This window comes from Emydura macquarii, unplaced genomic scaffold (genome assembly GCF_026122565.2).
Source record: "Emydura macquarii macquarii isolate MOO-44397 ecotype Brisbane River unplaced genomic scaffold, CSIRO-AGI_Emac_v2 contig_18, whole genome shotgun sequence".
Classification (NCBI taxonomy): domain Eukaryota; kingdom Metazoa; phylum Chordata; order Testudines; family Chelidae; genus Emydura; species Emydura macquarii.
In genome coordinates, this window is record NW_027130155.1 from 6298673 (window position 1) to 6315229 (window position 16557).

General features: G+C 41.0%; 1 protein-coding gene across 4 annotated transcripts in view; it reads left to right on the forward strand.

Annotated features, from left to right (window-relative positions):
* Nucleotides 1-13835, forward strand: part of HLTF (helicase like transcription factor) — a 45596-nt gene extending 31761 nt beyond the window's left edge. For all 4 annotated transcript variants that reach the window (XM_067554555.1, XM_067554618.1, XM_067554664.1 and 1 more), the window contains exons 22-25: nucleotides 909-1021; nucleotides 1222-1402; nucleotides 7853-7933; nucleotides 10856-13835. In XM_067554555.1, coding sequence (XP_067410656.1) covers nucleotides 909-1021; nucleotides 1222-1402; nucleotides 7853-7933; nucleotides 10856-11008 — 528 coding nt within the window. In that variant the 3' untranslated portion in view covers nucleotides 11009-13835. The remainder of the gene's footprint in view (nucleotides 1-908; nucleotides 1022-1221; nucleotides 1403-7852; nucleotides 7934-10855) is intronic.
* The last annotated feature ends 2722 nt before the right edge of the window (nucleotides 13836-16557 follow it).

Below are 16557 nucleotides of genomic sequence, written 5' to 3' on the forward strand. Positions count from 1 at the left end.
TAATTTCTCAGAAATGGATGAGTGAATAAATTTCTTTAGAAAATTCTAAAAATTCTTGAATGAAAAATAAATGAGCTTCTCTCATATTTCACAAATGTTTTATTAAGAAACATTATTTCACTTGTTTACTTAACTGGTATGTCTATTTTTAAAGTTTATCTCTTTGTTTAGCCTCAACCTTGTCAGTGTACAAGGTCTTACTGCCAAATTTGAAATTTTCCTGCTTTCACTAGATTTCTCTTTGGTTTTGATTGCAAAATGTTACTGTTTCTCAACAAACTTAATTGAAATGTGCAAGAAGGTTACTGCCTTTTCAAAGTCAGTATATATTGAGCCCTAAAAAATATATCTATCCTGACAGTTAGTTGTAGAAGCCTAAGAGCAAATATATTTGGCCTTTGAGCTCTAAGGTGGAAGAGGTCACTTTTTATCCCTCCCTCAGCTCCCAAAGGAATCTTTTGTCTTCCTTTTCCTTCTCTTATATTCTATAGCTCTGGCTCCCCCAGTACCCCTACCTCAGTCTCACTGCTGTGGATTCACACCGTCCATATCCTTTCCTCTTTGCATGCTTTCTGGCCTGAGGGAGGAGGTTGACGCCTGGCAGTAGGAGAAAAGTGCATTGAATACACAGACAAGGTTGATATTAATTTCTCCTGGAAGCTGTTTCTTCAAATGTTGCCAACTTCCCAATAGCCACCTTGTAACCAGAGTCTGGCTAGTCCTTGTTTTCTTTTCAGGAGTTCTTCTAAAAAGCAAATTTTCTTTAGGATTATGCTGTTTTGTTAAAGGTTAATACAATAAATTGATTTCTCAGCTATCAGCACAGTACCAAAGCACAAAGCTTTTGAAGTATCCATAAGATTGGGATCATAATCCTATTGCATAAGTCTTAATTTTTTGCATTTCAGATCAATGCTCTAATGCATGCTTTGATAGAGCTAAGGAAGCAGAATCCAGCTGTAAAGTGTCTGATTGTTTCTCAGTTCACCACTTTCCTCTCTCTAATAGAAACTCCATTGAGGTAAGTTGAACTAATTATAATTTTGTGCTTCTTAATAGCTGAAATGTCTATTTTAAATAAATTGAACAAATGCGCTTTTCTTTTAGAATGTTAGAGGATCACATTCACATTTAAACATTCACAGCAAAGGTCAGGATTTTAAATAGGTGTATTTTCTGTTGTCATACTAACTTGATAAATGTTGCTTTTCTCTTCTGCAGAGAATCGGGGTTTGTGTTCACTCGTTTGGATGGGTCCATGGTACGGAAGAAGAGAGTACAAGCAATTCAAAGCTTCCAAAACAGCCAAGCAGGATCCCCAACCATAATGCTGTTATCCCTGAAAGCTGGTGGAGTTGGTTTAAATCTCACAGCTGCTTCACAAGTGTTTTTAATGGATCCTGTAAGTAATAGACATAACACTGGTATGTTGGCAGTGATCTGTGCAAAACTAGTTGTAGTTCCCTCAGGATTTTAGAAAGAGGTTGGCAACCTGCAGCACGCGGCGCTCTGGCCAGAGCCGCACCTCTCTGTGCTTGCTGCGGAGACTGCTGCCGGAACAGGGCTGAAGACCCACCCCCGCCTCCAACACTGTCGCTGGAATGGAGGCTGCAGACCGCCCCCACAGCTGACACTGCTGCCGGCAGTGGGAGAGGGGTGGGAGGAAGATTGGGCATGGCCCTTTGTTAAGGTTGCCGACCCCTGGTGTAAAGTCTACACTGCAATTAAAAACCCAACTCTGGCCCATGCCAGCTGACTTGGGCTTGTGGGGTTTGGGCTCATGAGGCTGTTTAATTGTGGAATAGACATTCTGATTTGGGCTGGAGTCTGGGCTCTAGGACTCTGTGAGGTGGGAGGGTCACAGCATTTGGGTTGCAGCCTGAGCCTGAACATCTACACTGCATTTAAAAACAGCCCTTTATCCCAAGTCATCTGGCATGGGCCAGCTGCAGGTGTCTAACCGCAGTGTAGATATACTCTGAGTCAGTGACACCAGTAGATGTCTGGGGGAGAGGCAGATAAGATGTTCTTTCCTTCCTCTGTCTTTCTTTGGTAATGTAGCACTCTTTCTTAAAAAAAAAAAAAAAAAAAAAAAAAAAAATCTAAAGGCAGAAAACTACTTGTGCAATAGTAATAGAGCTGATTGCTAAAAGCCAAATTTAATGGAATATTTTGAGAGGTACTGACATTAAAAACTACCACTGTTTTCTGTTGGTTTTCATATATTTGTAATCCTCTTTTCTATCTTTTGTACTTTGTCATGCTTCCTATCTTTCTCTTTCTCTATCTTTCTCTTGAGGCAGCGAAGAGCGGGATAGCTCTGTGTTCGAATGCAAAAGTCCTATGCTACTTCTTCGAGTGCTTGCTAATATTAATTTCCAAGTAGATGCATATGCACCGCATGCACAGTTTGCCAGAAAGTTTTCCCTCAGAAATACCCGCAGGGTCAGTTCTAGGTAGAGGGTAGCCTCTGCAGGCTTGGACTTAGGGGTTGGAGAGCGCTCTCTGTCCCTGCTCCTCTTCTACAGCACCGGAGAATGGGAGCAGTGCCGCTTTTCAGAGTGTTCTTGGCCCCTCGGTGCCGGGGTGCCGGAGATTGCCAGTGCTGCGGCTCCTTTGGTGCTGGGGATGCCTGCCAGTGCTGCAGCTCTCTAGGCTCTGTTTCTTTTCTTGCTGCCGGATTTTTAGTAGCAGCCAGGGAACTCCTCACCAACATTGACGAGTCTGCTGTGCCAGTCGAAGGGCGACCTTCATTAGCAGGAATTTCAGATGTTAGCTGCGTTCCTTTTGGGTCCTAGGCTTGAAGCTTCTGCAGATTTTACACTTCTCTTGTAAATGAGACTCCCCGAGGCACCTCAGACAGGCCGAGTGTGGGTTGTCCGTGGGCATAGGTTTCAAGCAGGACCCACAGGACTTAAAGCCAGGCATGCCTTATCCCTTGAGGGAAGGGGAGCTAATGGCTCGCTAAGCCGGGTACTTGACTTAACTGTACTACACTAATTACTACCATTATCTAAAGCAGTGTTTCTCAAATAGTGTTCCGCGGAATCCTGGGGTTCCGCAGGCTGAGTTGAAGGGTTCTGCGAAAAAGCGGAACCGCGCTGCCGAAATCAACATAAATCGCATGCCGCCAAAAAGCCGTGAGCGCGCCGCCGAACAGCAGACGGCGCCGCCGAACCGATGTGAATGCGCCGCTGAACAGCTGATCGCGTCGCAGAAAACTGCTTACAGAGCGCGCCGCCGAAAAGGGGAAGATTTCCTGGACTTGTTGGCGGAGGGTATTGCATGGCCGCGCAAGGCTGCCGCGGCAAAATACAATTGAGAAACACTGATCTAAGAAACTAATGAAGCTATAGGTGCTTAAGAAAGCAAACACGAGGGAAGCACTTGCTAGGCAAGAGCGGCAAGTTTCAGGAACCATCAAGGGCGGTAAGAAGGAACTGAGGAGGTGGAGGGTTGGTAGGCCTCTATATAGAGTGCCATCGTGGTGCGACTCTAGGGGGGCACTAGAGCCGATCCTGCGGGTACTTCTGAGGGAAAACTTTCCAGTGAACTGTGCACGCGGCATGTTCACACCTACTTGGAATGGACATGAGCAACACATTTTGAAGGCAAGTAATAGTCTTTTCTTGTACCAGGTTACGGAGTGCAACTGACAGGTTGTGCATGATTCATTTTCAATACATAGCATCTTTCTTTGAGTTTAGCACAAGTTTCCTCTAGTGTCTTTTCTCCTTTTCTGAAGTGACTGCAGATAGAGAAACAGAAGGTATTCTTTCTGTGATTGTCCACACAGATTCTACTATTGGGGCACATATACCCCATACACACAAGATCAGATTTTTTTTTGCCAGCAGTTTCTTTTGGGCTGCTCCCATACCTTCTTGGGAGGCATAAAGGGTGGAGCACCCAAGCCACTTGCTTGCAAATGCTCAACGTGTCTGCCACTGCATTGGTGTCAGCGTAGTGAGAGGCAGGAAGGAGCACTGCTCTAAAGATGAGCTGAGATGTATGATGTCTTCTCTGACAACCAGAAGGCAAAAGAGTCAGCATGACTTGCCCTGGGTTTCTTCCTTGAAGGGTCATAAGATTAAAAAGACCCATTCTGGGATCCTGGTACTGATGTTTAAGATGGCACGGATAGTACCTTCTAAGTCTGAGGACAATGCTGCCCTCAGTACAGATCACCACTGCACCAACTGTGTTGGTACCCAGAGCCTTTGTACCAAATACCACTGTTGCAATGGTGGTACACCCATCTTGGTATTGACTCTCTTTCTGGGATCCGGTGCCTCAATGTCAACCATCTTGGCAGTAAAACAATATCCAGTTCCAAGTGGCTTGGATTCTGCAATGGTTCAAATTCCAAGAACACGATTGATCTTCCCTATGCCTTAGTGGGTATGAGGGGGTGTATCTGCCAGTCATCAAGGTTACTAGCTACCACATCACATGCTTTTCCATAGCTTGACTCTATGTCTGTATTAACTTCTCTGATGTCAATCTGAAACTACCTTGGAGCATCTTTGACTTCCTCTGAGGTGAACTTGGAGGGTCTCCCAACCTGTACTTTGAAAACTAGGTTTTCCTCCCTTACTCCAGATGTTGAATCTTCACAAAGTGTTTTGTGGTGGTTGCTGCACACCTCAGATGTTAGAGTATTAATCTGCCCATACCTGGATAACTGGCTCCTAATGGTCAACAGCAGCAGGACCTCTGCTCAGTGATCAATACATGTGCAGGCTCTTTGGGACTGTTAGATGGAAGAAATCCTCACTTCAACCTGCACAAAGGATCATCTTTGTGGGAGCAGTCTCGGACTCCACTCATGACAGTCTGTCTTCCAGAAAAGAAATTTCTCAGGGAACAACTTGTACAACCCACACAGATTTTCCCCTGGCTATTAGTCCTGGTGGCCTCATTTACCTACATCATAACATTTCTTGACTGAACATGAGATCTTTGCAGTACTGGTGGTGGTGGTTCACTGCACAAAATGTACAAAACTTTTAAAGGAGACTGATTGTCCCTTCTTGGGTGCTCCAACAACTTTGTTGGTGGGAGAACAGAGACAATGTCCTCTGGGCAGTGTCCTTAGCTTCCCTGTCTTCTTCTATCACTATCACAGTTGCCACTGATGTCTTTAATCTGGGCTGGGTTGTGCATTGTCTAGACTTCCAACTATGTGGGCTGTGGAAAACCTGGGAATTCAGATTCGATGATGACATTACTGGAGCTCATGACAGTGTGATGGGCCAGCAAGACCTTTTGCCCATAACATTGTGTGTTACAGGTGATTATAGACATTGGCTATGTACTATATCAACACACAAAGAGAGCATTCCCAGCTCTTACTGGTGGAGACAAGAAAGCTTTCTGGATGTAATGCATTCAGAACCAAATCCACCTAGTAGCTCTTCACCTTTCTGGGTAAGAGAACCTGAAGGGAGCCTCATTCAACAGGAGGTCTCTGAATCAATACTACTTGTCCTTGAAACCAGCTATGGGCAGTGCACATTTTCACGGATGGGGCTACCTGGTAATAGACTTCTTTACATCAGGACAAAACACCAAATATATTGCACAAAAGGACAAAGACTGCCTTTCAGATGCATTTCTGCTGGACTGAAGCCAATATCTTCTTTGTCTTCTTCCCATTCTCCTGATAACCAAAGCATGAGGTCTTGCACAAAGGAACATCCTAATAGCTCCAGTGTGGCCTTGTCAGCACTGGTATCCAGATCTTCTGCGGTTGGCCAAAGAACCACTGTATCTGCTGTCTTAGTCCCCACACTTCGTGTCTCAACAGCAAGGGAGGATTCGGTATCCCAACCTAGAGGGACTCCATCTTGCAGTATGGAGGGTAACCTGCCAGCTAGTCTGTTTTTGCTCTGAGGGTTTAAGCCATCCTTTTACAGTTTAGGAAGGGTTCCATCCTAAAATGCTATAAGCAGAAATGAAAATGGCTTACTATCTCAGCCACTGGTAAAGGAATTGGTCCATTTTGAGCTAGGGTCCCTGCACTTGAGAGATTACCTCCTACACCTTAATCTCAGAGTTTAGCCTTAACCTCCCTGAAAATCCATATGGCAGCAATAGCAAGTTATCATAATTATGTTAAGGAAAAGTCCATCTTTTGTTCTACAGCTTCCAGGTTCCTTAAGAGCATGGTAAATGCACTCCTCTCATCTGTGAAGCTGAGATCTCCTTAGACCTAAATCATGTCCTAACAAAGATGATTGACCATCCCTAGGAGCCTCTGGTACAAGCATCTTTTGAACATTTGTCAATCAAAATGACTTTCTTCATAGCAATTACATCTACTAGAAAGGTGAATGAGTGTAGTGCATTACTGCCCACTCCAGGTTATACTGTGATCCACAAGGACAAAGTCACCTGGAATTTACTATTGTTGGCATGATTGATGGGATTAAATGCCATGTCTTAGCAGCAGCATCTTTTTCAGTAGTGAGATATCTACTCTGGTACTTTGGGTTGAGAATATTGGCAAGAAAATGAGGTGGAGTGAGTGCTTATCCATCTGCTTCTTTACTACCTTCAATTTATCTTTGCTCTTGAGTGTCTTTCTTCGGTGTCACTTGAAATTCTTTTCAAATGTCAACCGCATCAGTAATATAGTAGCAATCTTTCTGCAGTTTGTCCAAGGCAATGGAAATAGATTTCACTACATTCAGCATATCTTCTAAATTTTTCTTTAGTCAGATGTTGACTACTTTGGCTGCAATAGTTCCATCTATTTTGTCCTTATTTTCATTACAAATTGTCATCAGAATAGGCAATTTTTTAATAAAAAGCTCTAAACAGTCAACCACTGAATTCCATCATACACCATAGGGGAGAATTAGTTTGGATCTTGCTCTTTTCAGTGAAACTGAAGAAAAGTGATGAAGTATTTTGCAATTTCAGCAACGTTTTCCTTTTTTCCTAAAATAGTATTTAAGTCTCTGGCTAAAAAATACATCAAATTAGCATTGCACCTATATAAGTTTTAGGTTCCCTCTTCTCAATTTCTGTTCGACTTTGCTACATTTGCTGCATTGTCTGTGTCAAAGCTATGTGCTTGATACTTGAATTTTTGTTTAGTTTTTGTAATAGCTTTTACTGCCACTTTTTTAAGTATTCTGCTGTATGGGCATTTCTGATGTATCAATTGTTTCTGTAAGATAGACAACCCCATCTTTCGTTGTCACACAAGCACATATTACTAAATCATTGTGTACATTGCTGCACCCGTCCAGGCTCAGATTAATGAATTTCTCCTCAATGTTTTTTGCACACTGTTCAGTTTCCTTCTCATACGCTGTATCCAGCAATGTCTGTTCTGCTGGGTGGAATGTAGCCTGATTGTAATGACTGAACCATATCAATGGAATGTTTGTTCTGAACAAGACAAAAGGGAGAACTAGTTGCATAAATGAACCGAGCAAACTTTTCATCTGTGGAGTCTTGCTGGAATTTGCTGGTCCTGATTTTGAACTCATCCATGATTTTATTGAAAACGTAAATGATTTTTATTTATTTATTTTAAAAAATATATATATTTTTAAATCTACCCTGCTGCTTTATATAGTCATATGTCATACTATATATGTCATATAATAGTATGACATATTATATAGTCGTACTTCCTAAGAACAACAGTTACTGGTAAAAATAAATAACCCCAACCATATGACTACTTTTATCACAAGCCATTTTTGGTATGGTAACATGTTTTAGTGAATCCATTTTTTTTTTATTTGTCTTAGTGTCTTAATGTACTGGAAGTGTAGTTTTTAAAAACTAATTGTTCAGGATAAGGTTTAGATTGATGATGATGTGTCATTGATAGGCTTGGAATCCTGCTGCAGAAGACCAGTGTTTCGACAGATGTCACAGACTTGGTCAGAAGCAAGCTGTTGTTATCACTAAGGTGAGCTGTCTGAACAACTGTGATTTTGATATAAGAGTGATTTCTTTTAAACAACTTTTTATTTAAAAGAATTGGGCAGAGAATATAGCTATAGTATAATTCATCCATAAGTATAACTATGGTTGGGATACCATTTTTGAGGTGTTGGCTTGGGTTATGTTATTTTATTCACTTACGGAAACGTAAAATTTTGTGCAAGTTTTGCAAAAACAATGGGGTATGACACTCTCACTCTCTCTGAAGAAATTATATTGATTTTTGGAGCAAGGAGTGCTTTTTCTGGCTGAGATCTTAAGGTGGATAGGTGTGGTGCTTTCTCAAGATCCCCAGGACTGAGAGTCACCTTCTGATGCCTCACTGTTTCCAGTGACAGGAAGACTTTGCTAATGCCTAATTGGGTGTTGGTTCCCTGACACCACCAGTCTGTTAGCCACCCTTATAATCTCCTTGGGGCTCCTTTCTTTGCCTTGCAGGTTAACAATAAATGCAGTCCTTGAGCCCTGTTGAAGCATTCCCCCATACTATCCAGCCCCTGTCACTGGACTCTCAAATTACCAGGTTTGCTATCCCCAGGTGGACAGAGTACACACTAACTTGCTTGATTCAATTGAGGATCAGCTCCTATGTAACATCACAGCATTGAGATATATATTTATAGTGAAAACAAACAAGTTTATTATCAAAGATTAAGATTTAAGAAATACTTAGTAAGGATAATTAGAAACAAAATAGTTACATATAAAATAAAATCATAAAATACAAACCAGGGCCTATACTTGTAAATGGTTACCTTTCCTATATTATAAAGTTACTACTTATTAATTTGAATTTCATACATTCATTCAGCCAGTAAACGGTTCCAATAATCATACCAAAATACAGTCATAGGTTAGTTCCCATGTTAATTCCCCCTTGGGGAGAGGTGAGGTGTGTTTCCTTCCTCCATCCCCCTCAGGTTTAATCATATCTCAAATGACCACCCTAAACCCACAGATTAAAGGGCACCTTTTCCCCTCAACATCTTCATTTTCCCAGTGGTTGCTTCAGACCTGTCTGGGCTTTTCCAGCCCTTTGCTAGGTATAGATTTGTCAGCATTTTTACCACCCAGAGATTCCCTTGTTCATCAGGAGCTCTGATGCACGTTTCCTTATGGCCGACCTAGTTTCCCTGCTCCCTGTGACATTCTGGTCCACAGCCCCTTCTAGCTATACTGATGTCTCAATGCACTCAGTAATTTTCCCTAATCCCAGTGGAGTTCTGGCCCACAGCATTTCCTAGCTGTAGCACTGTCTCCCTGCTCCCTGTAGATTCTGGGCCCCACAGCACCTTTTAGCTGTGCCACAGACATACTCAGCACTGACTCAGTTTCACTGCTGAGGGTAGATGGCGAGTTCACCACCTCAACCACTGAGTCTGGCAATGGGGGGCTTGTACCTGAGCCCTCAGGATTAGACTCTGCTACATTATGACTGAAAACACATCAAGAAAAATAACTTCCCACAGTCAGAATCCCAGAACAAATTTCAGTGTCCATAGTGACTCAGCTGCAGGCAGAGTGATAGTGTCCATCATTCCCTCATCTGTTTGGATGCTAGCCCCTGATCAGGCACACCCTGATGTCCTTGCACCTGTGTCCCATGGGCATGGCTTGACCCTCTTCTCCTGTTTGAGCTGCCTGTGTTTTGTCCAGGTCAGCAAGCTTGTTGCTCCCGCTTTATCTGTTCACTCTGATGCTTGGCTTCTTGCTCCATCTGTGTCTCCTCCACGAGCAGTCTTTTCCACTCCAACTTCCTCAGCTCTGGACCTTTAGCCACCGCAGAGACCTCTGCTGGATCATTTATGGCCCCCATCTGCTTTGTCACTGCATGCTCTGTGGGAGAAAAAGGGATGCCTTCTGGCTGCTGGTTTGGAGCAGGTGCCCCGTCGTGCCTCATGGCGTATGAGTGCATCCTGGCCACCAACTCCAATTTTTCGTGGTCAGCAGCAGGCAGACTTCACTGTACATACAGGCCCAGAATCTGCTCTTCATGAGCTGCTTGTAATTCATGCTTTTTAACTAGCTTTTACCTGAGACAAACAAACAGACCTGTTCCTGCTTTCAGTTTAAAGAGCAGAAGTATAAGCCCTTACAACATTTGTAAAAACATTTTACAAGATTTGTAAAAATCTTCAAGTACTACTGCATTGCAACCATTTTGTCACAGATCCTAACATGAGTCCCTTCCTGGCCACCCACTAGAACTGCTATGAGAGGAATCTGAGCTTCTGTGCTCTGGATTCCCAGGGTGTTTCAAGCTCCTAAAGCCCGAATGAAGTCCAGTCACTATCCCAGTCTGGAGGTCCCTAGGCATGCTACTGTCCAGCCCAGCCCAGCCATGGCTGTTAGTCTTTTTTGGGAGGAACCCAAGTGCTCTTCCTTATGTCACTGCATGTCTCCTAGCTGCTGATCTGTTCTTCACCAGCCAGTTGTCTCCACCTCCTTCTCCTACTCCAACCGGGGGGATCACATTTAGAAAACTGGAGGTGTTCCTCTTCTAATGTCAGCAGCAAGGAAGAAGAATTTGTTATTCCAATAACCAAAATGGAGGCAAAAGAGAAATTACTCCTCTCTACCACTGTTTCCTCCTCAAAGGCCTAAGATTTGTCTGTTTACTCTGCCACTCATTCTTTTGCAAAGTAAGGATGAATGATGCAGCCACACTAATCAAAGTTACTGTATTTGGCAAAATTTTCAGAAAGACAGGCCTACAGTTATATTTCTAAGTCCATACATAGGCACTTAAATAAGTGGCCTGACTTCAAATGTGCTGAGCACAGAGTAATTCCAGTTCATCACTTAAGTGCCTAAATTTAGGCATCCATTTTTTAAAATGTCTGCCTTTTACTTTAAGTGTGTTGTTTTTCTTTTTAATGTATATTAGTTCATTGTGAAGAACTCAGTGGAAGAAAATATGCTGGAAATCCAGAACAAGAAGAGGGAACTTGCAGCAGGAGCCTTTGCAGCTAAAAAGCCTACTGCTAGTGAAGTAAAACAGACAAAGATCAATGAAATTAAGACTCTGATTGATTTATAATTTTGTGAGAGGGTAGGACAATCATTCTTTTTTAATAAAGGATATAGTACTGTAGTTGATGTGACATTAGTTTTTATGTGCACACACGCCGTGTGTGTTTATTATTATGCTGTTAAAGTACTTTGGCAGATAGAATGTAGACTCTGAAATCAGGTGACACAAGGATAAAAATTGGTTTGACTATTTAAACGTCAGTTAAAAAAAATTCTTTAAATATTTTTGAACTCATTAAACTTATAAAAACTGATATTTCAAACATTACAGCATTTCTGTATACAAGTAGTTTATCTGAGAAGAGGATGAAAAAAAAATCAAAACAATTATATGACTGACTTTACTGTGCATTCTTATTTGTAAGTATCTGACCTATTTCTAGAATGAAAATGCAAATTGTGTTTTTCTGGCACTGAAAATATGACCATCTGCCCCCCCTAAAACAGAAACATTAAAAAATTAAATGCAGACTAGAACATAAAACTTTCTTTTAACCAATCAGATCTTGTTCATTGTTTTTCAGGACTGATAGTTAATAGTAATCAAAAAACTGAAAATGTGTTAACTCCTTGTGAAGACTGATACTTAATTTTGGATTTATTTTCTGTCAGTCTGTATAGGTAGTTCTAAAATATTTTATGATGAGTAAAACATAGAGACCGTTTTTTGTATAATGTACACTAGTTGCAGCAGTAGTAATGCTTCTAAAGTGTCTCTCCAGGTTTTATCAAAGTGAACTATTTTAACTGTAAATGTAAAATACTTGCATTTAAAGTTTCCTTCTGTTAAACAGAATTCCATTTAAGTGTATAAAAGTTGTAATTCTATATGAAAAAAACATATTTTGCTATGTGGGAAAGAACATGTGAATTCTAGTTTGGCATTAGTACTGTGACTTGTAACTAATCTATGTGTTTGGATTTTGGAATATGCCACGATGTATAGTTTTGCTATATGCAATATATAGAGTATGTCCTGCTCATTTTATTATCCCACTTGAACATTGGACAGTAACTAAAATTTCTTTAAGAAGTTAGAAGCTTTGTAATAAGATTTTCCTATCACTAAATACTTTTTTAAACATCCAACAAATTGGAAGGTGCCTTGTGGAACACTCATTTGTCTAGAACTGGATTTACAGGGGAAAGAGCAATTTGATTACAAATTAGTCAAATGCTTGTTGAGAACCTATAGTTCTGTTCTTTTAAATAGCACTGAAGAGCTGACTTTGGGTATCATCTCTCCCCCCTTTCTCCTTCCAGTTTTCTCTATTCCCCAGACATGTGCTTCCTTACCTCTCTATGTTGTCCTCCAATGTGATAACTGACACCTGGCTTAACTAGCTCAGAATCAGAAGTAGGGAACTGTGTGTCTGGGGAAATTCAAGAAGGGTTTCTAGTAACAAGGAAGTGGGTCAAAGTTTGTTTTTGGCATGTTCCACTTTCCATTTACCATCCATTTGGTCAGTGTTGTAGGTGTTAGTGCAAAATTGTAACTGAACAGCAACTGCAGATCCAGTGATATTAGCTGTGAGTGAATAGTTTTAAATGTTTAAAATTAAATATAAAGAGTAAAAGTCCCTACTCTGTTCAGACACAAAATAACAGACCCTGACCCATTATTAAATTTATATTTTTCCTTCTGGTTTAATGGTCCTAACAGGAAGGAAAACTTAACATGACTGGATAATACCATGATGTTGGCAATATTTATTGAGTCTATTACCATAGTGCCCAAAGGCACTCAGTAAAAATCAAGGCCCGGTTGTGCTAAATGCTGCGTAAACTGGTAGCTCCAGGAGCTTGCAAATCTAATTTAAGACAAGATGCACCAAGTGAGTGTAAGAAACAATAGTAGGGAATGGGGAAGGAGGATGAAGCTAACTGGTAATTTACATTTACCTAGCTATTTGCATTAATTTATGGTTTTGTATTGCTGTATTTTTTAAATGGATCTTCAATCCCTGCTGGCCGCCTGCCTAGCCATTATCAGTTGACCTCATGCAGGTCTTACAGGTCAAATGTGTCTTAGGAAAAAGAAGGTAGGGCTGTCATAGACTAGGTGGGGTGGACATTTTATGCACAAAGGATGGAGGGGAAGAGCTAGATAAGGGCAGGACATCAGATACAAGTTCAGATAAATTGGAAGGACTTTGGAGATTAGGACAAGATGCTCGAACTCTGTAAAATGGGGAGCCAGTTGAGAGACTCAGGAGTGAGACTGAGAGCAGCAAAATAAATAAATAAATAAAGGAACAGCTTTTATTTGAATTGACTTGTGTTGGTTAATACAGGTTGTCAGGGAGAAGGTGGTTGAGGAGACGGTGGTCTGGATGAGAATTTCAGCTGTGGCCAGAAAGAAAAGGCCAGATTTTAGAGATGTTATAGAGGAAGAATTGACAAGATTTGGATACTTTCTTGATGTGTGGGGCAAGACAGAAGGAGCATTCATAGTAGCCAGTTCCTCTATCGCCAGTACAAAGCCTAAGAAAATAGTTCCAGCAGTGATGACTCTTAGTGCCAGTCATGTTGAGTGGCTTCCCACTTACAGCTGCTGTTAAAGAGGGGCTGGCCAAAGATAGATTAGGGGATTGATTTTTGGGAGAGGTGGGGGGTCAAAGTGGTTATTTACCCCTTTTTGGGTGGAATGTAACAATGTGCTTTAGTATTTGCTCATAAAATGAATTATGGGACTGTTAACTTTTCCATTTGACGTAACCGTTGATGCCAAAAAATGGGTAATGGGGCTTTTGTCTGATTTTTGGAAGAATGCATAATTTACCAGGGAAAAACTGGAGTGCAAATTTGGACATTAAACACCAATTTAAAATGCACCTTGGCAGGAGCTTCTCTTTGTTAGACTCTCTCCACCATGTTACAGCTGTTGTCACCAGGAACAGTTCAAATATTGTGCTTTATAAAGGCAGCCACTCTAGCAGGTAGAGCCTTACTACTTGACTCACTGACACTATACAAGGAAGGCGGAGGTTCTTGGAGCACTAACGTCAGGTACTAGTGACATTTTAATCTTTGATTGCATTTTTGTCAGGTATATGAAAACACACTAAAAGTGGTACATAGATCAGTAAGATTTATTAGTAAAGGTGTCATATTTTCTACCAAGATACGAGCTACCCACATCAGTTGGAAAGGAAGTGTGGATATGCCAAAAGTCTAAGGGCAGAGACCGTACAGTGGCATGAAAACATGCAAAAGCGAGCACAAAGGTGTGTGTATCCTTTTTCCTGGTGTTGATAGTGAGCATGACTTTAGCATTCGTGTGCGACAGGAAGATTGAATTTGATCATGCAGTACTAAGACTTGGAAAATGCTATGGGAATGATCACCACATCTACTGGCCAACTTAAATACTACTGTAGTTAAACTTTGATCAGTTTTTACACTGTTTCTTGCCATGCGTTGAGTAGAATTAAGGCATCTAAACCTTACACCTTCACTTAGCAGTTGTTTAAATTTGAGACTTGCATTTTGAGGCCGTCTCAATGCAGTAATTGAAGTAGGGATAGGATGGATGCTACTCTAGTGCCACCCAGAGATTAAAGTAGTGGGAATTGGTATTTTCTTCATCTCGGGAATATAGCTGTCTGCTAGATGGTGTGGTTGGTAAACTAAAGCCATGGTAGTCTCTCCCTAGTTGAGATAAAAGTTTGTAGTAAGTGTCAATTTTGAAGGAGCTTCCCCCTTTCAAAGAATTTAAAATGTTTTAGTGGCCTGTGTAGAATAAGTTTTTTGTGCTAAATAGTTATGTCTTTCTTCCAAGGCTAGACCTTTTAATTTCATTGAACTATAATGGTTCAAAGTTGTTGCAATCTACAGGAATGGTGGCAGGAACTTGTAAATTCTAAGATCAAACTAGTTCTTATTTTAAGAAAGTTCCAGATTATTTTGCTGAATAGATAGCAGCTTCTACCAGACATAAATGGAGGAAATTAAACAGACTTCTTCTGCTCCCCAGCTCTCTGGACCAATGATTTATTGCCGTTCTGCTTAATAAAACACTTAAAATATTTCTAACTACTAAATAGTTTTCAGTGAAGAATGAACTCTACTAGAATTACAACTCCTATGTTAGCTTTTAGGCCCAAAGCTTCATTAACTGTCAAGTTGTAAATATAAACACAATTTAAGGACCTCATCTTTTAATGAGGAGTTTAAACAGAATTAATTCAGTAGTAGTATGGTTCCATGTACAATCTTAATTCTGATGGCATATCCTCCACCTACCATGGTTAGGGATTTTTTTTTCAACATTAGAAACACTTAGAGGTTAGCTACTGTTTTTTCCATGGAACATTATTGAAGCCGGAACTTTCTTAGTGAATGTGGTATTGAGATCTACAGTAAATGTAGCATGAACACATCTATAGAAGAGCTCCTGTGCCTTAAGTGAGAGTATAGCTGTGTGTTTCCTTCCAAAGGAGTTTGACATTGCCATCAATGAGTTGGATGGCCAAGGAATCCTAGGGTTCCTTATTTGTATCAAATTCACTTTCACTCTTTCCTTATTCTGAAAAAAAAACAACCCTAAATTGAAATGCATGCAATCTGCTCAGACATTTGCCCCTTCCATTTTAGAGGCTATAGGAGGTCTTTCCTTTCTAACTGAACACAGATGCTTTTATACAGACAGTCATATACCACTTAAGGCCCACCCCAGACTCCCATTAATAAGGGGGCCATGGTGACGTAAGCTCAGATAATGCACTGGCAGAGTTTAACAAGCCATTACATAGCTTTCATTAAGTGAATCTGAAAAGTCTTGGTAGACAATGTCCTGCTATTTAAAAGAACAGTTGTTGGTATAGCTATTGTGCACCTATACATGGACAAGAGTACAGTGACAAACGTGCTACCACAACTTGTATGCACAGACCTGGTACATTAGTATTATGGTACTTAGGCAGTAAACAAGTCAGTGTACAGAGATGGATGCTGTTGCAGTACTAGTGATTTTGTCCCTTCATGGAAGATCCTCTGGAGGCCTGTTTACTGGGAGTAGGAGACTGGTGGTGATGTTAATCCTGCTACATAAGATATCAAACTCCAGGCCTGCTAAATAGGATGCTAAACTCGAGCTACGAGCTGGAACCCTGTCAATAGAGTCATTAGCCCTGACCCATCACTGCGTCTTGAGTAAGAGAACATGACCCTTTAAACAAGTGCTGCTTTCTATTTTTCATGTACACAGGCAAATTAGAGCAGTGACCAGGTGCTAGCATAATAGGATGAATTGTTGACCACTAGTGATGTTGGTTGCATCCAAACAATTTAGGCTGATACAGACTTTCTGAAGGGTAGGTAATGGAAAATTGCAAAATGATGGTAAAACCCTCAAACCTTCAGAATGAGTTTCTCACAGAGAGAATCTTGTCTCTTATCCACATCCTTCTCATGCTACAAACACTTTATGAAAATGACACGTGCTTGGAACTATACTACACTATTGTAGTGCCTGTGCTCCTGCCATGTACTGCATCACCTTTTGTTGCCTTGCTATTCAGGCTAGCAATGGAGTAGATCAGGAGGCCAGGCACC